At 38.6% G+C, this 22,610-nt stretch overlaps 1 protein-coding gene across 4 annotated transcripts in view; it reads left to right on the forward strand.

Moving 5' to 3' along the window:
* The window catches only part of LOC5566057 (protein kinase C-binding protein NELL2), a 323,579-nt gene that overhangs the window by 242,688 nt on the left and 58,281 nt on the right, over nt 1–22,610 (forward strand). For all 4 annotated transcript variants that reach the window (XM_021853475.1, XM_021853477.1, XM_021853478.1 and 1 more), the window contains exons 3-6: nt 12,680–12,830; nt 13,746–14,037; nt 21,814–21,969; nt 22,042–22,264. In XM_021853475.1, coding sequence (XP_021709167.1) covers nt 12,680–12,830; nt 13,746–14,037; nt 21,814–21,969; nt 22,042–22,264 — 822 coding nt within the window. The remainder of the gene's footprint in view (nt 1–12,679; nt 12,831–13,745; nt 14,038–21,813; nt 21,970–22,041; nt 22,265–22,610) is intronic.

Raw genomic sequence — 22,610 nt, forward strand, 5'->3', positions numbered from 1 at the left:
TCGATGCTATCTACCGTTCTTATTCAAATTTCGGACAGCTTCCAATTCCGGATACCGTAAAATCGGGTGTAATTGATCAGAAGGGTGAAATTGATCATCGTATTACACGATTTTATTTATTCGTAATGGAGCACAATTATCAATGTAAGCTACACTGCCCATACTCGCATAACAGTCCCATTTATATATGAAATCCCATATAATATGGGACTGTTATTCAAGTATGGGCAGTACAGTAAATGTACGTTGCTTGTCGTAACTATTGTAGAATTGTGTGTTGTGAAGTTTTTTGCGTTAAAGAATGTTTATTACTATGAAAATAACGTAAAATTTCAAAATCATGCACGGTGCAGTATTGACAAACAGCTATGAACTTCTATTCATAAGCAAGGATTTGAACATGGTATAAACCTGAAAGTTTGTTAGGATGCTTGAGATATATCCCCAAACCAGATTTCATCATCAAAACTCGTACCAAATAGCTCATATGGTTGAAATAATTGAATTTCTGTTACATATTATTGAATTCCTTAGGAAATTGCATACATTTAGGCGTTTTCCGCGTAATTCTTGAAATTTAACTATTCGTTATTTATATAAATATAGCATTGTTAAGAATTTTACAAGCATATTCGAATTCCGGGAGCTCAAAATTAATCATATAGAGTTGTTTTGGAAACTAACAATAATGGCATTGACAAGTGATCAAGTTCACCCCGATATGAGATCCTCTGATTTTTTATTTAAGAGGTATTTGTTAACACTAAAATGACATTTGTTAGAAAATATCGGTACATAAGTCGATGAGGCTCACTTTCGTACTTGTTTTCCTGCATTTAGTTGTTTGATTTTGTTAACATTATAGAAAACAGACTAGAAAAACCGTGAAAAATGATCAATTTCACCCGAAATTACGGTACTCTACTTTGTATGGGAAAGATTTTACTCAAAATGTTTCAAAATTAGTTGTTAATAAGTTCGCAATTTGCAATACAATTTTAATAAACATTTTCTATACCAAACCATGAAAATTAACAATGCCTCACTAGTTTTCACGTCTTTCTAATGGCTTAGTGAGTTTATTTAATGATTTGACTATTATAATTGTGTTTTTCAAGTGCAGCCCTGAATTTTCATCAAAGTGTCCCGAATATGGAGCAAAAATATAGATGTATCCGCGATAAGAATCATGAAGAGGCCACACGTTTCTATTTATTAAAGTTAATTTAAGACGAGAATTCCTAATCTTCACCCACCACTCGAAATTTAAGTGCAAGACATACAAGGGTGATAGAATTTTTAAATGTTAAATTTTAAATTAAAAAACTAACAGTTAGGAAAATGTATTGAAATAAGACTATTTCTTACGTTAACCCTCTAATACCCAACCCCGCCTTTAGACGGGGTACACTTTGGAATTTTGTGTATTTTTTCGTAGCTCGGAAATCAAAATGATTTTTTTGGCTTATACCTTGACTCATAACACGCATATAAGAAAAGTTTTTGTATTTTTGTATTGTTAGAAAATGTTTGAAAAATTGCATTCTTATATAGCCAACAAATGCATGGGCTTCATTTAACGTGTAATATAAAAAATCGTACCTTTTATATTTTCTACGATTAACCTATCACAAAAGAAGAGCCTGGTGGTATTAAAATCATTTCAAACCTGTTTTTCCGTTAGTTACTCGGAAAATATTTAAATTTTTATTATTGCCAAAAAAAAAAACAACAACTAGAAATAGCTTCAAGAAAAAATGAAAAATTCTAGGGATGTTCAAAAATAAAAATTATAAAAATCAAAAACCAAAATTGAAAATTTCGTGAATAAAAATAAATAAATGCCCAAAACGTGTTTAGAACGATTTTAGATAACGAAAAAAAATACTTAGATCGAAAATAAAAATTTGGGTATTTGAGGGTTAAAATGACTATTTCGTATTTTCTAACAGTAATAAGAAGTTCAAAAATTAAAAAATATATGTCCTGTATCTCGATACCTTCCTAACTCGATGGTCTATTCAATATCGAGTTAAGAAGAGTTGACTGTATAAGTTTATGTGAAATTGAAAATTGAGTTTGAGTACGCAAAGTTATAAAGATTTTTCAAACCGTTCACAAAATTCTAAAATAAGGCTTCAGATCTATTCCAAAATTTTGGAGGATTCAAACAAACAAGATGGCCAACCAGAAAATTTGTTTGTAAATCAAAAGCTATAAGAAGATGAAAAAACCGAATTTAGTACTATACCATTTAATTTCACTAGAGTTTGTATCTTTTGACAGATACGCGTATTTCGACCTCAACTGTAAGACCGCCTTCAGTGTCGTGTACTAGACTCGACTATCAAATTATCAATTATCAAAAGCTATTCCTAAGACAAAGTTTCGATTTTCTGTTAATAAGAGGATGTGGACTTTTCTTATATTTGTGACATAAGGCTTGAATATTCTCAATATGATTTTTGAACATTACGTTTTTTAACCCGTTTAACAGTGAAAATCAAGTAGATAAGATAAATAGTTATTATGAAAAAGCAAATAAATGGATGGTGCTATTTCAATTTCACTGAGTGTACTTCAATTGATATTAAATTGGAATCCAGTGTGGACAAAAATAGGACTATTGGTCCGTGGTAACGTGGGGTCATTCCGATGACCTGTAGTAGATGAATGGTATGGCACATGGGGAGTATATATTGAGACATCATTTGCAGGGAACTAAAACTGACAGATTTATTACGGAATATGACAATTGGGTCTGATCCCAAATGCCGCCAATGTCAGGTTGGGTGTTTAATGGCTTACGTATGGTGCAACTTGTTCGCAGTCACGATCGTTCTGCTCCTAGCTAGGCGCCTGGTGAAGACATTTATAGATTTGGTTATGATATACGACTTGTCCGATTGGATTCAATGAGCGCATGAGTGACTCTTTGAACACTTGAAAGGGGATTGATATCTTGAATAATTGAATTTGTATTAAAATGTAAATCAACGTGAGCACACGTCAATCGAATTAGCTGTATATTTCATTATACTTCCATATTCACAAACAACTGCCAGTCGGTAGAAATCCAGGCCACTTTAATTCACATCGAGTGATTTAATGGCATTCTCATAAGACAACCCAACTCTTTAATATACTCATCAATTTTTTCACTTAGTAAACAAATGTCCCGTAACTCGCCATAAATCACCATCATCATCGCCATCCTTCGTCGCGATCTTCATACAGCGAGAAAATGGTTTTGTCGGTGTGTATGTAATGTACACACTTCCTTCGGTCCCGTTTGGTCGGTAGGTCGGTCACGTCTTCGGTCTTGCCCCTGAAAAATCCCGTGTGTAGAATACCGAACACAGCTGCTCGGAGAAGTGGTAGAAGAATTTCAAAACAAGACGGACGTGCTCTCGGCAGTCAGGAAAGTCAAACTTGCGCGATGAACACACTCTGATACATTCATACGTTTCTTCCTTCGGCAGCATCCGTCGCTGCGGAATGGGCGAGATTTGTTTTCAAACATAAATCACTCCGACGACAGTAACGGCCAATTTCACAGTATTAAAGAGGCATCATATCACTTTAAAGGCAGCAACAGCCTCTCGACAGGAACGGTATGAGGGCAAGGCAGAGTGGTTTGAAATGAAGTTTTCCCACAGTGCCGTTGAGCGTTGTATGCTAGTGTATAGGGAAGTGTATAGGGAAGTGTATCCTTCATAGTAAATTCTTACTGGAAAACATTGCTATACCGGTTCCTTTTAGACCATGTCCTTCCACGGGCCTTCATCATTTCATTTGACACCCACCTAACAGAATTGAATGCTATGGGTTAACAATGTATCACATAGAAGTGTTTTTTTTTAGAATTTGCAAGCGTATTACTTATCCTTGGCAGTGAAGGATTAAGGAAGTTTCCCAGTGTAGGTTTCCTATAGAACAGAGAAGAATATCTTAGGAAAGTCCAGATATATCCCAGAGAAGCTTGGAAAAGCTTTCCAGGTAAACTTGGAGAAACTTGCCAGAGAAGCTTGAAAAAGCTTTCTAGAGATGCTTGGGAAAGCTTCCCATAGAAGCTTGAGAAAGCTTCCAAGAGAAGCTTGGAAAAGCATCCCAATGAAACTTGGGAAAGCTTTCCAACGAAGCTTGGGAAAGCTTACCAGACAAGCTTAGGAAAAATTTTCAGAGAAGCTTGAGAAAGTTTCCGAAAGAAGCTAAGGAAAGATTCCCAGAGAAGCTTGAGAAAACATCCCAACGAAGCTTGGGACAGCTTCCCAATGAAGTTTGACAGCTTCCAAACGAAGCCTTCCAGAAAAGCTTAGGAAAATTTCCAGAGAAACTTGAGAAAGCTTCCAAAAGAAGCTTGGGAAAGCTTCCCAGAGAAGCTTGAGAAAACTTCCTGAAGAAGGCTGGAAAAGCTTCCCAAAGAAGTGTAATAAAGCTTTTGAGAGAAGCTTGGAAAATCTTCCCTCAGGCACTTAGGGAAGCTTCCATTACAAACTTTGGAAAACTTCTCTCAGTCGCTTGGGAAAGCTTGCCACAGAATCTCAAGGAAACTCACTGAGAAACTTAGAAAAGCTTTTTATAGAAGCTTAGTAGAACTTTCCACAGAAGCTTGAGAAAGCTTAGCAAAGAAGCTTAATCACGCATGAAACCTTTATTAATACTCCAGTTCACTTTCTCGTTTACATCGCAGCTGCAAACGCAAAATAATAATTTATAGGACCTATCGATTCATATCCATTTCAATGCCAATACATGCCGCAAGCACTGTGATCGATAACAGCAAATAGAATTTACAGTTGTTTCAGCTCATTTCTAGTCATTTACTTGATCTTCACGATTCCATTCAACTGACTGCCCGTGTCCAAACAAAGTAGTAGGAAACAACTTGTTCCATGTTAGATGATTGGTTTGCCAGCAGTGAATGCGTGAAAAATTACTTCAATAAAATTCAAATTATCGTTCGCTTTCGTTGGTGTACGCTGGGCAACAGAATCCATGTGAATACTTATAACAAACTGGGCACGTGGTAATTTGTCACCTAAGTACCAATAACGCCTTCACACATTCAATTCGCCACTTTATTGGAATGGGGCAACAGTTTCCATTTGTGTTTTTATTGATCACCAATTGCAGTGTAGCGGTTTTGTGTCGTGAGGATCCAGCACAGAATAGAAATTTTGCTGGGAATTGGCCATTAGGTAGCTATCTGAATAAATTATCTCAACTCTAATTCTATCGCTGGTAAGGTGTCACCGAGAGTAAATTGAAATAATTTGTTATGTTTTCCCACGCGGAGACCTCGGAAGGTTTTGCATGAAATCGTTCTATCCACTGGTGACTGAAATAGAGTGTGTGCCTGCGTTCGGGTGCACTTTGCATGAGATAGTGAGCGCATGGTGCTCCCTGTCGAATATTATCAGAAAAAAAACTCTATCAAATCTATGCGCAGCAGTCGTTTTTTATGGTTATGTTGTAAATCTGAAAAAAAAAAAATAAAAAAAATCGTGGTTCCATTTTGGAGTTACGTCCTTCTGATAATATAAGATAATATAATAGATATAAATTCAAAGGAAATCAGATATATTGATATGGTGTCTCATTTACTGTCGATTTGGTTCAAAATTGGTTTGTAGAGGTAGTCTGAACCTTATGGGTAGAGTTTTGAATAAATCTAATGAGATTTGTTTGAATAACACCCTTTTGAAGATGTAATTTTGTTTATAAACAATATAATTAAATTAAACTACTATGTATTTTTTTTTTCAGATTGGTAGTTATTACGGAGTAAACTGTTTTTTTTAGTTTAGACATTTGCTCCAGTTTCAAAAGGGCCCTAATAATTAATTGTAATCGCATGTAATTTGAGTTTCTCACCATTAACTGATTTGTAATAGGTTGATTTGCAATAAAACAATTCGAAGCCAGTTGGTTTATCTAGTTTACACATATTCTGAATGATCGTTAAAAACTGAACCAGAATCCAAGTTTTTGAAATTATTGGTGACCTGCAACTACTTTCAAAACACGTTTGAAGTTGGTAAAAAAAAAGTCATCGAATCACGAATCTCGGCAAATTTCACTTCGTAATGTGTTGTAATTATGTGAATCGAAAAGTCATTGTGTTCATAGATTGAAATATATTTATCTATAATTATGATATCAATATTAATAATTTTAAGTGTAATATAATTGTGACATATTCATAAAAATGAGCTGTTTCGTGCAAGCTACAAGTTCTTCTTGTACTTGTACTAACAGCTAAATCAAATATGTGCGTTATTACATCATCATGCAAACTCCAATGAACATGTACTCAATTCTCAACTAAAAGTGCTTGAATATTACATGATCGTGTAAATTCAAAGTGAATTCGATTGAAAAATAATTGTTTGGTCGTTGAAATTTAGGTTTATTTTGATGCTCCAAATATGTGTATGAAATAAACTTAAATTTGCAACATATTTTTAGCTGTGTAGCTGCTTTCTCTTCTTCAATTCCACTGCTGAACATTTTTTTCTCTTGCATAAAAAAATATCGCCATTAACTCAATTAAGGGTTGCTAAATCCATTACTGTTATGAAAAATATCATAATATGTCTAGTTTATGAGATGTTTGCTTTTGAAAATGCATTATTTAACTACTTATATCACAATGATGGTAGCTGTATAATAGCTTATTCGGCTAAAATGCAGTTTATACAACCTCTTTTCAGCTGAATAAACTGTTATGCAGCTACCAATGTTACCTGGGTTGCATGTTAATTTACCTGCTATAATAGCGATTTATTTGCTTAATTTACCACAGAATTACAATTTTATAGGTTAAAGAATTTAAAGATATCTTATGGAGAATGCAAACATGTTTAAAAAATCTATTAATTTGAAATTTTATCGGGCAATTTGAACGAAACTATACTCTCCCTTACTCAATATTAAGCATCTCGATATCGAGTTAGAGAACCATAGTAAAAGTTGGTTTTCATAGCTATCTTACTGGTCCATTGGTAATACTTTAGAGGACTGAGGGCTTGTTTATGCGTCAACACTGTTTCGTCACCTCTATTTGCTCTGGTTGCAATTTGTTTCTTCAACGTCGCTCACATTTTGAAGCCGATCACACGCCTGGGCCATGTGAGACTTTTTACGGTTGATTTATTTATTGGTACGCCTGACTCAACTACTCTGCTCGTCATGCTCTTCGGGTGGACCGGTTGGATCCGTGGTCGGTCTTGTGATTCCGGTTGAAGAATGTCTTCCGGTTCGCAAGCGCCCCGACGACCCAAAGCTGGTGGTTCGTCGTGATCGATATTACTCGGCGTAGTTCCCGACGGTGAAGCTAGCCTACTCCGATGGAGATTACCTAGATGGAGGAATATCTCCCGGATCCGGTAACGTTACGCGTTGTTCATACTTCGTTGTTGGCCGGTAGAGTGCTGAAGTCGGCCCAGAGATTCCGGTTCACTGGGGCTCCGACGACTCAAGCCGGTCATACGCTCGTACTACTCAGAATAGTCCCCGACGGTGTATCCAACCTACTCCGACGAAGATTTCCCCGGCGGTGGAAGATCTTCCGAACTGATGCTATCCAGGCAGATACCGAGGTCGATCCTGCGATTCTGGTGGAAGGAAACTTTCGGTTCACAGGTGCTCCGACGATCATTTGCCGGTGATGTTCCACGGTCTACTCAGCTATTTCCCGACTTTTTTTTTAGGTAGACTTAGCCTACTCCGAAGCTGGCCGGGCAGATGCCGAGGTCGGTTCTGTAATTCCGGTTGGAGGGTGACTTCCGGAGGCGCCTCGGCGACTTATTAACGATACTACGTTACGCTCGTTCTACTCGGTGTAGTCCCCGACGGAGGATCTTCTTCTTCTTTCTGGCGTTACGTCCCTACTAGGACAGAGCCTGCTTCTCAGCTTAGTGTTCTTATGAGCACTTCCACAGTTATTAACTGAGAGCTTACTATGCCAATGACCATTTTTTGCATGTGTATATCGTGTGGCAGGTACGAAGATACTCTATGCCCTGGGAAGTCGAGAAAATTTCCAACCCGAAAAGATCCTCGACCGGTGGGATTCGAACCCACAACCCTCAGCTTGGTCTTGCTGAATAGCTGCGCGTTTACCGCTACGGCTATCTGGGCCCCGACGGAGGATCTATCCTACTCCGATCGCGCCCGATGGTTTTCTCTCATCAACCAACTGACTTGTCGAGTGCAGAGGTCGGTCCGACAACTACGGTGGGAGGTTGGTTTCCGGTTCACGACCCGACGTCAAGCGCTACTCTCTGCGTCTCGTTTCGAGGCTCTGCTCGCTCTGCTGATCATCATATTCCAAAGATCGGGATCGCTTATCATTCCGTGTACCACACCTTCTACGCTGAAGTACTCACCAAAAGCAGCCGCCACCGTGTTTCTTACTATGTTGAACCTAGGGCAATCGAAGACGACATATTCCGGCGTTTCTTCGATCTCAGCGTTTCTACACTCAGGACAGAATGGTGAAGACGCATGGCCGAATCGATGCAAATACTGCTTGAAGCAGCCGTGACCTAATAAGAACTGTGTCAGGTGGAAGTTCACTTCTCCGTGCTCCCTGTTCACCCAGGTCGATAGATTCGGGATGAGCCTGTGGGTCCACCTTCCTTTCTTGGAGGCATCCCATTCTTGCTGAGACTTAACCAGCGAACGAGTTTTTGCCAACTTCCTCGTCTGTCTGGTTTCTCTTCGCTGATTGCATTCGATGTCTTCGGACAGGATGATGCAGTTGGGATCATGGTGATGAATCGGAAAGTGTTGTTTAACTTCCCGATTCCGTTTGGTCTGTAGCGCCGCGCCCCATGCTGGCACATCGTATCTTAGTAGCGATATTGATACGACAGCCAGAAGACGCCTCTTACTGCTTCTAGGGCCACCTATGTTGGGCATAAGTCTTGTGAGCGTATTGATCGCCTTCGTCGCCTTCTCGCATGCATGAGCTGTCGAAGTTCAGTCGATCGTCTAGCATTACGCCCAGGTGTGCCAAAATGTACGTATAACGAAATCACCTGGAGGCTTTGTATGTGCAAAATTTCACTCATAAGATGTCGCGAAAAAGCCTTCTACGTACAAAAGTGGAGGCGATATGCGTGCATATATTATGTGATGAATAATAACATACAATGCGAGTGTATAAATATACTACCGAACAAACCTGTGATCTTATGCGACTTAACTTATGATAACAAATGTTGATTTGACAGCTGCTACGGATTGATTCGACTTACTTTGTACGAGTGTACGGGACGAAACAAAATGTTCAAATGAACTCAGAAAAAATGTTTTATGCGAGGAAACTCATCAATCTGACGAGTTTATCCACGGTGTTTTGCGGGTTTGATGTAATTAGTATGAATAAACGAGTTGTAACGTGAACTTTCATGCGATTTCTGGTTTTCTGGGTGCCCCCCGACAGTGGTCTCACCATGCATGATTGCTTAAGCAAATTTGCAGTTTCTAACTAGTAGCACCTCCGTTTTGTGGTGTGCTATCTTCAGCATGAGTCCCTCCATCCAATCTTCGACCAGACCAATTGCCTCCGTTGCCAACATTTCTACTTCCTCCTGCGTCTCACCAATTACCGTTAAGACGACGTCATCGGCGAAGCCAACGATCTCCACCCCCTTGGGTAGCTCCAGAGATAGGACCCCGTCGTACATCGCATTCCACTGCGTTGGTCCCAGTATGGAACCTTGTGGGACTCTAGTCGTTATTCTTAACTTCTTCGGGCCGGTGTGTGTTGCATTCCTCAATACACGGTTTTGAAAGTAGCTCTTCAAAGTCCGGCACAAGTAGTCGGGAACCCGCATTCTGTGCAGCGCTGCGGCAATGGCCTCCCAGCTAGCGCTATTGAACGCGTTCTTCACATCTATCGTGTCCACGGCATAGTAAAGATCTCCTCTACGCTTTTGTTTCAACGCTTTCTCGGCTCTCTCCAGCACTGTCCGAATTGCGGAATCCAAACTACCTCGCTCTCGCTCTCTGTACATTTCATCACCTTGCTGAGAATAACCCGTTCCAAGAGTTTACCGAGTGTTTCCAGTAAACATATAGGCCAATATGATCCTAGATCCCCGGGCGGTTTCTGAATTGTCCATATTTTTAGAAATTGACCTTCGTCCACGCATCTCTGCATAACCTTCCTAACCATATCTGGATACGCAAGGACCGTTGCTTCAAGAGTCATGTTGGGGATTCCGTCCGGACCCAGGCCCTTGTTCAGCATCAGCGCTTTCACCGTTGCTATAAGCTCATCGTTGGAGACCTGACGAGCTTCGGCATTTCCTACCACTTTATTGCCATATGGTGTGGCCGGCCACATTTAAGGTATGCTCTGGGAATAGGTGCTCAACGATTACTCTCAGTTTGTCCGCACACGTTTCGATCGACGTCGACGGGCCTTCGATTTTCTCCATCATCACTCGGTAGGCTTTGCATCAGCAGCTCTTTGAAGCAGTTAGACTTGCTCAGATTAATATCTCGTTTGAAAGCCGCTCCGGCTTGCAGGAAAACATTTTTCCGCTCTTCTCGGTCTTCCTCGAGTCTCGCTCTCTGATATCGTCTCTTGGTTTTGATACAAGCAGCGCGAAGAGTGCAGAGTGCCACGTTTCACCAGTAAACGAGACGCCGGTTGTTTAGTGGCTTCCGTTTTCTCGGCACCATCGTCCTTATCAGCTCAACCGCTACACGATGTGCTTCGACGAAAAGGTTCTTGTCGAAGGCCTTCGTCTTCTACTGCAGCACGATAGTCGTGTTTCTTGTCATTGGCTCGCAGTCCCGTCGACCAATAGTATAGTGGATTGCCTGATGATCACTATGGGTATACTCCTCACTTACCTTCCAGTTCATCTTGCCCGCCAGCGATGGGCCACACAATAGAGGATTGATTCTCGTCCGTTCTTCCTAAAAGTGCTAACGGTACCTTTATTGCACGGTTGGAGATCTAGCTTAGTCAGTGCCTCCAGCAGGCTGTAACTTCTGGGTTTTAAGGGTGACCCTAAAAATTCGCACTGGAGCGTTCATAGATAATAATACAAAATATATCTCCATTATGCCTTTAGCGCCTAAGCTTACGACACATTATTTAATTGTGAATTTGTTTCAGAGTATTAGATTGCGGTTTGTCATTCTCCATTTACTTAACTTATTGAGCCAGCTTGGACATCACCAGAGCGAATTCAAATTAGACAGATGTTCTTTTTTTTCTGCTTTATCGATTAAATCTATTTGTGGATTTTTCCAGAGAGAGTCCAGAGAGAAGTTCATTATTCCTTGCCGTTGGTCGATCGTCATGTTATCCAGGTACATTAGAGCATGTTCGCTCAGAAGAGGGTCAGTTGTCAGTCCGCTTTCAGGCGGCCATGGTGTTGGACGGGTGGAGCCCGTGTAGTTTTCAAGCGGACTGACGGAGAGTTTTTTGTTGGGGGGCTGGGAATCAAACCCATGACGATTCGCTTATGAAGCGAACGTACGGTTTGTCATTGACAGCATTTAAATTATGATCCATTGTCATTGAGTCAATTAAGCAACGGCATTAAAAGTCTAATAAATCTATTTTAATTAATGCGTCTAATGTTCGGACGGGTTTGGTGGTTTAATGGCTATCGCTTCTACTTCATAAGCAGAAGATCATGGGTTCAATCCCAGGCCCGTCCCTCTCCTCGTACTTTGTAGTTGTATCTTTCACTTGCTTCTATCTACCACTCTTAATAAATCACAGTTGATGTATCTATCACAGTTCATAGCATTTGCTTAGAACCCGAGAAGGACATAAATAAACCGTTTCCCTACCCTTCCATTCGTTCATCATAATATCATGCCTTTCTTTACGCCTGATACATAGGCAGTCTGCTAACCAAACCAGCAAGCCTCTCTGCCATAAAAATACCCCACCCTCTCACCCTTCCCGCTTGAACTGGCGTTGACGCAGTGGTATATACGGTCGACCGTGGGAGCCAGTTGAATGCATCATCTATTCCTTCTTCATCCCCTCATTGGTCTGCATTCTGACGTGGCAGGCACCATCGTTGCCTAAAAATAGAAGATCACCAGCACTGAGGGTGCCTGTTAATCCCAAGCAGTCATCTGGTTGGTTGGTTCCTTGTGTAAGTGCAGCTGATCTGGCGATACTGGAGTAGCATCCACGGGCGGCCAATCAAGCTCAAGCACGCCATAACTCAAAATTTTGATGATATTTTTATTGAAAACTTTTACTCAGAGATTACAGATAACTAAACAAACAAACTTTGAACCAAGTTTTGATGGTATATTTCTTCTGATTCTGATATCTCTGATTTTCTTTGAATATCATCAGAATCACGTAATTTTAAAACAAGCCTACTGGTGAGTGAAGATTTTATGTGGATTTTTGTCTAATAATTACGGTCCAGGGAGCACCTTGATGCGGTTTGCATGGTTGAATTTGGGCGGAGATCCATCTTAATTGTGTCCAGCATGCAACTGTGATAATTTATTCAAAAGTACGCCGGCATACATCGCTCGCAAGCCGATTGCTATCCACGTTTATGCACCTTGAACTGTCCTACTCGTTTGGTTATAAGTATCATTCTTCCCTAGAATCTACCGCAACGAACTTTTGCTTTTAAATCCATTTCGATGTTTCTTTCTCTCTCGATTACAGGTGGCGATCGAAATCTTGCCCTTCCGACGTCGGTTTTTCACCGGGCCGTGGACCAGATGAAGCGGACGTCAGATTTTACGTTTGCCGTCGTCCTGAAGCAGGAGCAAGCTAACTCTGGGACCATCGTTTCCTTTTCAAACGGAAACAATAGGTAGGTTTCTCGTTCATTTCGATGTCGCTTTTGATGTTCCATTTCCGACTTTCACTCTGACTCCCACCCGTCCGCAGTTCCTGTTATTTAATAAACCCCACCCACCTCATTTCTATCCTCTACTATTCTGATTACTGGAATCGTCCTACCGAGCTGACGTTGTACAGTGGCGCGCCTTCATACGAGGGTCTGACAAAACCTCAAATGCTCCCCAAATGATGATTATCCAACCTCATATAATACCCAAAGTTACTGTAATAAAAACGTAAATTAAAAAAAAAATCTATTTCCGATATATTTTTCCTAGACAACGTTTTTCATTAATTCAAGAAGCATTTCATCAAATAAAAAACAATCATTTGTACGGAAACAGAATGCGAAGGTGCAAACCCAGCTTTATGTTGGAATTTTGTTCAGAAATGTGTATCTCGGTGCATATTACAGGTGATTTTGAGAATTTCATTTCTTCAGGTTTTGTCCGGTCATGCGCCACTGTGCGTTGGCTGCTGACTGGTGTCAATAAATTTTCAACTGTCGTCGGCGTACGCTGAAAGGGAAAACTTTTTTCCCTCGTTAATGATCCCCGAGGGGAAATCAGTAATGAAGAATCATTGCAATAAAAACTTCCACCGCCGGTCGCCACTGTCATTAGCTCCTAATTCACTTATTCATTTGCGCTTCCCCATTTATTTTCCTTCCTACCGATTGCCAGTAATCATGGCAATAATCGTTGGTCACGGTTGGTCCAATACGAATCCCACAGGACAAACCAACGGCGATTATTGCAGAATTCTTTCTGTTTCTCTCTCACTTATTCCGCCCCTCCACTGCATCATTATCTATCGAAACAACAAAACTTTCTATCTATTTTCTAATCCTAATCGAAACAATGTAATAATTAATATTAATGTTAAGGTATTTAGAATTACAATCAAGTGGAAGACGTGACGAAATACGTTTTCATTACACACACATAACAGCAGCGGGCGCGACGCAGATTCACACCGAGTCCTTTCCGTATCGACTCGCAGACGACGCCGAGCACAAGGTGGCGCTAACGGTCAGCGGCACCGAGGTGCAGCTGTACATCGACTGCCATCCACTGTATAAACGAGTGACACATTTTTTACCAGATAGAAATTTTAGTGCTTCCAATATGCAATTATTCGTCGGACAAAGAAACTCAAATAGTCATTATTTATTTAAGGTGAGTCTGCTGCCATCTTAAGCACCAACCGCAATCGCGCGAACCTGTCGCGGAGATCCCGATCCTAAACGGCTAGACACATAGTGGAATAGAGCGCGTTGAAAAGTATCATTCGCATGTAAATAAATCATTCCTGTTTAACCATAGTTCGATAACTCCGGTTATTCTAACTGAAACAATGCATACCTAGTATGAATTTAATTTATCACCAATTCAATCCTTCTTATAAACAATAATAGCATGAATCAACGCATGCGAATCCATTAGAAACATGCGAGATTAAGATGAATAGTAATCGAACCACACCTTAGGTTATCAAGAGCATTAACCTGAAGAACCAGGCAGTCGTTCAAGCTAATAATTTGATTGATTGGCTATTCGCAGGTGGTGAGCAATCGATTAAATTTTCCGAAAAGAGCAATATACGGCTCTCTAGAAAACATTGTCTTGAAACGTCGATGTGTGGCATCGCTTTAATCATCAGCAGTAATCACAAATTAAAAAATAGTTTTTTGATTCAGATTTGGAGTAATTTTTATGAAAATCATTTCACTACATTACAGACAGCAATTGCAAGGCTATGAAAAGAAGTATATCGAAATGTTGTCACAAACATTCAAAACGATATATCTCAATATATCGATTGATCTTTTTCAAATGATTTTGATTTATTTAAAGCATCTCCATAAAGTATTGGAAACAAATATAAATACAACACGTTTTTTTCGTTTTTGCTTACACAATAGCCAGTTTAAAAATAACTTTTAAGAATATGTATAATAAACAATATTAATGTAAAACGAAATTTAAAAAAATTAAACATTGCTCAAAGAAGCACATTTATTGGAATAAGATCTTTTTTTAATCAATCTTTGTCAAAGACATATCCAATGATATTGAGCGGCGACCGACTTTTGCTTTGACGACATTATCTGCAAAACATTTTTCTGTTTAGTTTCAAACGGTCGATATTACTTTTAACGTGTACAAACAGTAATTTAACTATTTTTAGTTTTTTTGAATTTGTTATCAGAATCTGGCTTTGGACTTTTTTCAATGAATGGATTTTATGGTGTCAAGGTAGTTATACCGAATAATATATTAGCAAAAATATAAAAAAAAACTTTTATTAGAACTACACACATTTATAACATTCTAATACTTATAGAGATGTGCAAGATTCTCTTCGCAATGGGCTAGCGATATAGAGTACTATCATACAAAATGCCATTTTCTTGAAATAATATCACTAAATACATTGAAAAATATTTCTAGTCATGAAATTTGTTGTGGTTCAACTAAATATTTATGGGATTACTGATTTTTAACAAAAAGTTGTTTGTTACATTTTTCAGAGTTTTATGAACATTGCTTTGAATTTGATCGAAAAAACTGGTTAATAATATTTGTAAAATGATGACGTTTATTTTCCTCTTGAGGAAGGTTTTTGGGATTTTTTCATTGTAACTTATTGGCATTAAATGCCCCGTCTCTGATTTAAAGTCAGTTGAATTGATCTCTTCCTGTTTATCTACAGAAAACGAATATTGAGGCAAAGAAGCCATTGAAATGATATGTTGAAGAGTAGTTTGTCATTTATGATCGTTTTAAGATGAAGATCGAAGCCACACATCAAATTTTCAAAAGCGTAAATCTGTAGAACCGTTCAAGCTGAAAACCAGCGAGTAACCTATCGATCAAATTTTCAGCATAATCATTTTTCAAGTTCTTCATATTTGTGCTCTTAAAAATTTGGAGTTTAGCTTCGATTCATCTTCAACTTTATGAATATAAATAGATCTTACCTAAACCAACACCCCTGATTGATGGAAGACGACGCTAGGACGAAGAGGAATTCCTCTTCGTCCTAGCGGTGTTAAAAACGGAAACGCATAGGTGTATCTAAAAACAATGTGTAACAAAAACGGTTATCAATGCATTTTTGGGCCATATCATTATGCGAGAATAACGCTTTAGCAATTGTTCTTTTGATATTCACTCGAGGTTATCAGCCTAAGCCAAGCTTTGCGATTTTTTTGTTGTAGACTCTCGTTGAGTCCAAACGAACATTAAAAAACACCACTAGGACTGCACTAGTGTCTCAGTTTTTCAAAATCTCTAATAATCCTATAATGATTATATCAGAAATTTGGCAAAGGTATGCTAAGGATTGAAATCCACTAAAAATATTTCAAACAACCACTGTAAATATCACCAATTTTCTGGACAGCAACCTGCCAACAGGAATATCTGCCAAGATTTTTAAAAGAAATCCACTAATTTCTCTTATTCTTAGTTTCATAACAAATCTGCTTAGTGTCTGTACAACACTCATCTCTCTGCTGAGCCGCACTTTACCAACAGGTAGTTGAAAAATCATCATTGAACCTAATCTGTTTTTATCAAGGATTCCTTGAGTGGTATTAAAAAATCAATGAAATCAACAAAAAGTGCAACCGTTTTGTATATGTCAAAGTCAGTAGGGTTATCTCTACATTCAAAAATATGAGGAATTCAAAAATTTGTAAGTGTCTGATAAAACGATTCACTGTTTCTAAACAAACGAAATCTCGTACGCCTTATAAATTGAGCTCAAACCTAAACTTGTCATTCTTGTAGATGGGATGGCTCCATCCCATTACCCCGAACGCCATTACCCGAACGCCACTACCCCGAACGCCACTACCCTGAATGGGTCACTACCCCGAAAGTCATTACCCCGAATGAATCATTACCCCGAACGCCACTACCCCGAATGAGCCATTACCCCGAATAGTATGAGATTGCGGGCAAAAATGCGTCTCTATTGAAAACTGGTAATTAATCAATAATATTTTCCCTTCTTTTATATGTCAGCTATTTTTTCGAAATGTCTTGTTGGCAACTATATTCTTCTTATTCTTTCTGAGACAATGCCTGAGTGTTTATCAGCTTGGAGGGCACTTTCACAGTTCAAGGGTTTATTCACAAATTGAATAACGCGCAAAAATTCGAACCCATTTTTTTCTAACATGTATTGTAAAAGTGTATTAACGATTCTTTGCTATAGCGGAACGGTTGTCTATCAGGTTGGTCTTCAAGCGGGTTCCATAGAACAACACTTGTAGCGACTATATCAGGGTGGTCTTCCACTACCATCGTTTACGAAACAAAATCTTTAAGAAATGTTAATGCTTGTAGCACCACAACTACAAAAACGAGTGAAGGAAGTGGTTACCGACGTCCAATAAGAGACTTTACTACATCCTAATTTTGTGAATATTAAAGCTATCCATTTCATAATAAATGCAGCCTTCTTTCGGAATAGGCTGTTCTTCAGAGCATTACAATGTGGCTGTGTGAATCTCACCAAAATTAGAGGACAAATCCAAACAAAACTTAAAAAAAAGTTTTAGTAAAACAGGTATGTAAAAATTATTTGCTGAAAAACTAGCTGTTTTTTTTTATTTTCTAATATTTGAGAAACACATTGTTGAGACAAACTCGTTAAATATTCATAAGGAATCGTACAATTATCTCCCCACTCTCTAACTAGAATAAGTCTCAAAATAGATTCTATGACACTACCCCGAACGCCACTACCCCGAATGCCATTGCCCCGAACGCCATTACCCCGAAAGCCATTACCCCGAATAGGTCATTACCCCGAACGCTACTACCCCGAATGGGTCACTACCCCGAACGCCATTACCCCGAATCCATAACGTTTTGAGACTAATTTTAATTAGAAGGTGGGAAGAAAATTGTACGGTTCCTTATGAGTATTAAACAATTTTGGCTTAGTAATTAATTTTTCAAATATTAGGAGATGAAAACGGAGCAAGATTTTCGTAAAACAACTTTGACATACTAAGTTTTGTTTGGGCTTGTCCTCTTATTTTGATGAGATTAACACAGCTACACTGCAATGCTCTGAAGAGCAGCCTATTTAAAAAAGAAGGGTGAATTTATTATGAAAAGGATAGCTATAATAAGCACAAAATAAGGATGTAGTAAAGTTTTGCATTGGAAGCTGTTACCCACTCCCTTCACTCATTTTTTTAGATGTCGACTACTAGCATTAAGATCTTCTAGAAGATTTTGTTTCATAAACGATGGTAATAGAAAATCACTCTGATATTATCGCTACAAGTGTTGTTCTATGAAACCCGTTTAAACTACACCAATACACTTGTACATGATAGAAAATCCGCGCCCTCTGATCACCGATACAGTAATACTTTCGTTAGTTTGTGGGATCATTCAGCTGAATTTTAATAAGATAACCACAAAAATAGTTGTGTTTTATTTAATACAATGATCATCATTTAGATGGCAGAAAATTGGTGAGCAGTTCCATAAGACACCTGACTGTTTTAATCCAAGAAGATAAAATAAAAGGGAAGTTTCTTATTTAAATCAGCAGGATTATCTTCAATAAACGTCTTAAGGATATCTAATTTAAAAAATAGCTTTTCCATATGGAAATATTAGTGCCTAGCTTATCCAACGAAAATTTGGAAGAATAGCCTTTTCAAGGAATAAGGGAATATTTCTGTCGAAATGCTTGCAGCTATGACGTAAAACATCACTGTAACAACGTAAAATCGTACAACCTGTACTCATAAGAAAGTAAAATCTTTGTTAAAAACAAAGTTGGAATATTAACACCAAGAAGTACAAATGCCGGTGAGCACGCAGCTATTCAGCAAGACCATGTTAAGCGTATGGGTTCGAATGGTGGATCTTATTGTATTGAAAAGTTTCTTGACATCCCTTGGTTTAGAGGCACATGTTCAAGAATGGTAAATTGACAAGGAAAGCTCTCAATCAATAAAAGGCTTGTTTTGTCCTACTCACAAATTTCATAACTCTGAAGGGGGTTGTGGGTGGTTATTAGCGAAATGTTACACCTTATACAAAATTTGTAAAATTTCCATACAAAATAGTTACGATGCGGTAGATGGGTGTCAAAAATGACAATTTTCGGCGTTATGAAATTTGTGAATGAATCCTTGACTGCGGAAGTGAGCTGAGAGACAGGCACTATCCTAGACAGAAAAATAAGAACATAGTTGCCAACAAGATATTTCGAAAGAATAGCTGACATATGAAAGAAGGGAAAATACATGATGAATATTTTACCGACAAATTTCACACACCATTGATTACCATTTTACATTAGATACGCATACATGAATGGTCAATCATCTATAACAGTATGGTCATCACTTTTGCACGCAAAACAAGATATTGCATTGTATCTCATACTATTCGGGATAATGGTTCATTCGGGGTAATGGCGTTCGGGGTAATGACTCATTCGGGGTAATGGCTTTTGGGGTAGTGACCCATTCGGGGTAGTGGCGTTCGGGGTAATGGGATGGAGCCCTCAAAATGTTATGCATTCGGGGTAATGGCGTTCGGGGTAGTGCCCCTTTCGGGATAGTGGCGTGGGTTGAACTGTTGCCCCACTATGGATCAAAAATTGCTTAAAAACATTTAAGCAATAACAACTAATATACCTCAAAGCATCCTTATGATAAGCCTGAAAAAGCCCGAACATAAACATCGAATTAAATGTTACCTTTGTTCGATTCCATGCATTGAAAGTTCGACCAAAAATTATAATTTTCACATCAAAAAACATCAGATAGCCAGATTTTTGGGGCCTTTAGCCGAGTGGTTAGAGTCCACGGCTACAAAGCAAAGTCATGCTGAAGGTGTCTGGGTTCGATTCCCGGTCGGTCCAGGATCTTTTCGTAATGAAAATTTCCTTGACTTCCCTGGGCATAGAGTATCATCATTCCTGCCACACGATATACGAATGTAAAAAAGGAAATTTTGACAAAGAATGCTCTCAGTTGATAACTGTGGAAATGCTTATAAGAACACTAAGCTGAGAAGCAGGATTTGTCCTACTGAGGACGTTAATGCCAAGAAGAAGAAGGAGTCTCTTACTTGAATAAAATTCGAACCACCATGACATTTATAAGTTTTGTTGGGATTTGAGCTAGAAATCTTAAAACAAACTCTTGCCCCACTTTACTCTACTCTAGATAACTTTGATTTTACATAACATTTTGGCATACAAGTATCTGGCCATCTCCAGTTTTTGCATGAAAATATGATGATGCCCAAAATTGTGTATAAAATTGAAATTATTTAATGTGTTAGTACCTGAAATAATCCATAAACGTACTGAAAAAGAAGCTCATGCCAGTGCAGCTGATAAAGAAGTTCGCTGAAAATATGGCTGTTACCGAACTGTTCGTCAGAATTCTACAGATTTACTGTATTTTTTATGTTTTCGTAAAAAAGTGTGATTTTACAGAAACCGTATTTTGTTGTCTAAAATTCATGTATGGCGATCTATTCTAGCGTATGTGTACTTCAATTTTATCCTTCATGAGACAATAAATTTCCTCTCAATCATTGCACCTAGTTTGACGCAGCCACATTGTTGTTCACTCGCTTTCTAGTACCATCTATTTAATTAAGTCTTAATCAGCATTTGTCGCACTATCCACTCGTCATCATTGTTTCATCTTACGCAGAAGCAATCTTGGATTTGGGATTCATGGATTTAGAGTTAGGTCAAGTTTTTGCAGAATTTGACAATTTCAGCCAAATTGTGTGCAAGTTTACCAGCTTGTATGGCGTTTAACTTCCTTAATTTGAAACGAAACGAAGAATTTTGTATGGAGAATGCAAGCAAAAAGTCGATTCAATCTAAATAATTCGTTCAATTTAAATAAAATTGTATGTTTAATGCAAGTTTAAGTCCTATATTGCGTGTTTGGTGGATGAAATCACTAAAAGGTTTGATAAATCTACTTTAAATTTCGTTTAAGGCGAAGTAGGCTGTTATCGAAATTTGTACGCGTCGTTGATGATAGTTGCCAATTCATCTCACGATTTCGAATCAAAGAAAATCAGTTGATTTTGCTCTGACAGCTGAAACAGTATCAGCATACTTTATGCATGTTAGCGCGTACAGTGATACTTTTTCAAGTCAATATAAACTATCAAGACTGAGTTTTATCACTTTGAAATGCAAGCTGAAAAGTAATTATTGTTGTCAAAACGAATGATGGGCTACTTAGCCTTAAACATCAATAGAACCAGTGTTTTGAGCAACTTTGGCGATCCTGTTGCTAAAAATTGTGATGTTTAGTAACATTTCTGAGAACGGATTTAGATTCAGCCACCCCAAATTTACTGAAGGCACATAATTTGATCCGCTAAATGTTGTTTTTGTTGCGCTGTGTTATTTATGAGGGCGCCTAGTTTTACTGTTTCTTGTATTCGTATCAGCTATGGAAACTCTTTGATTAAAGGTACTCAGATAACGATTGAGGAAATGTTTTCTACAGAAAACACGAGTATGTACAAGCAGTTACTTATAAACACCTGAGTTGGCTCAAAATACAAAGCTTACGAAACTTTAGGTAATGTAATTTTATTTAAAATACTTATTCTGCAAAAAAACATTGCAATGCTACTGTTCCAAGCTTAATCCACTATGAGTGTAGTCTTTCCAAGTGATAGGGTTGCCAGTCAGTTTTATGTCAAGAAATTACAGAACTATAAACACCACAACGACGGCAATCCTATCACCCTCCGATCGCGCACTTCCAAATCCAAATATTTTGCACAACTTCCAGCCCATCTCTAATCGTTTCCGTTTTCCCAACTGGACTCTCGTTCTCTGTTTCTTCCTCAAAATCCGAAAAACTCACGACGCGATGGCTACCCGATCGACATCTTCACCGTCCTCATCATCATCAACCGCAGGGTGATTTAAAAGATTTACGTATTATCACCGGACCGTACGGTTATTTATCACAATGTGAACTAATGGATGCACAATGCCCCACATGTGGGCAGTTCTTAGAGTTAGAGAATGCTTTACTAGGATTAAAAGAAATGATTACGCATTTATCAAGAAGGGTGAGTATGCGAGCGCAAAATTTCTGCTGAAATGTGAACAAATTCAACTAACCCATGTGCATTCTCCATTAGCTAGTGGCTGCAGAGCAACGCGTTTCGAGTATAGAGGAATGTGATTGTAAAAAATCATGCCTAATTAATGGTACAAGTAAAAACGATGGTGATATATGGGATATAGGTTGCAGTCAGTGTAAATGTGAGCGTGGTGAAGTCACGTGTGGTCCAAGACCATGTCCAGAGGTTAAGTGTAAACATCCAGTATTAGAGGAGGGTGAATGTTGTCCTAAGTGTTTAAGTAAGTATTCGTTATCGTAGGCGGAAGTAGTAGAGTAGCACCATTCCTTTTTCTCAGCGTTAATTGAGATACAGGGGCACTAATTTCTCATTACCACCTATCGAGATTCCATTTTCTAAGCCGTATTTCTCGCTTGTAATGGTGCTGACACTTGAATAGTTGGAAAGCGTGGCGGTTGGTCTTCCAACTTCATCTGCATTCAAACCAACCAATGGGACGGTAGTATATATCGATCATTATCAAACGAATAAACAGTAATCTCTTATTTTACGACGCCTCAATTAATTATCAATTCATTGTGCTGCGTACAACGGTGACAACAACTCCGGCGATTGTCTCTAAATGG

Source organism: Aedes aegypti, chromosome 3, assembly GCF_002204515.2.
Source record: "Aedes aegypti strain LVP_AGWG chromosome 3, AaegL5.0 Primary Assembly, whole genome shotgun sequence".
In the NCBI taxonomy this organism is placed as follows: Eukaryota; Metazoa; Arthropoda; class Insecta; order Diptera; family Culicidae; genus Aedes; species Aedes aegypti.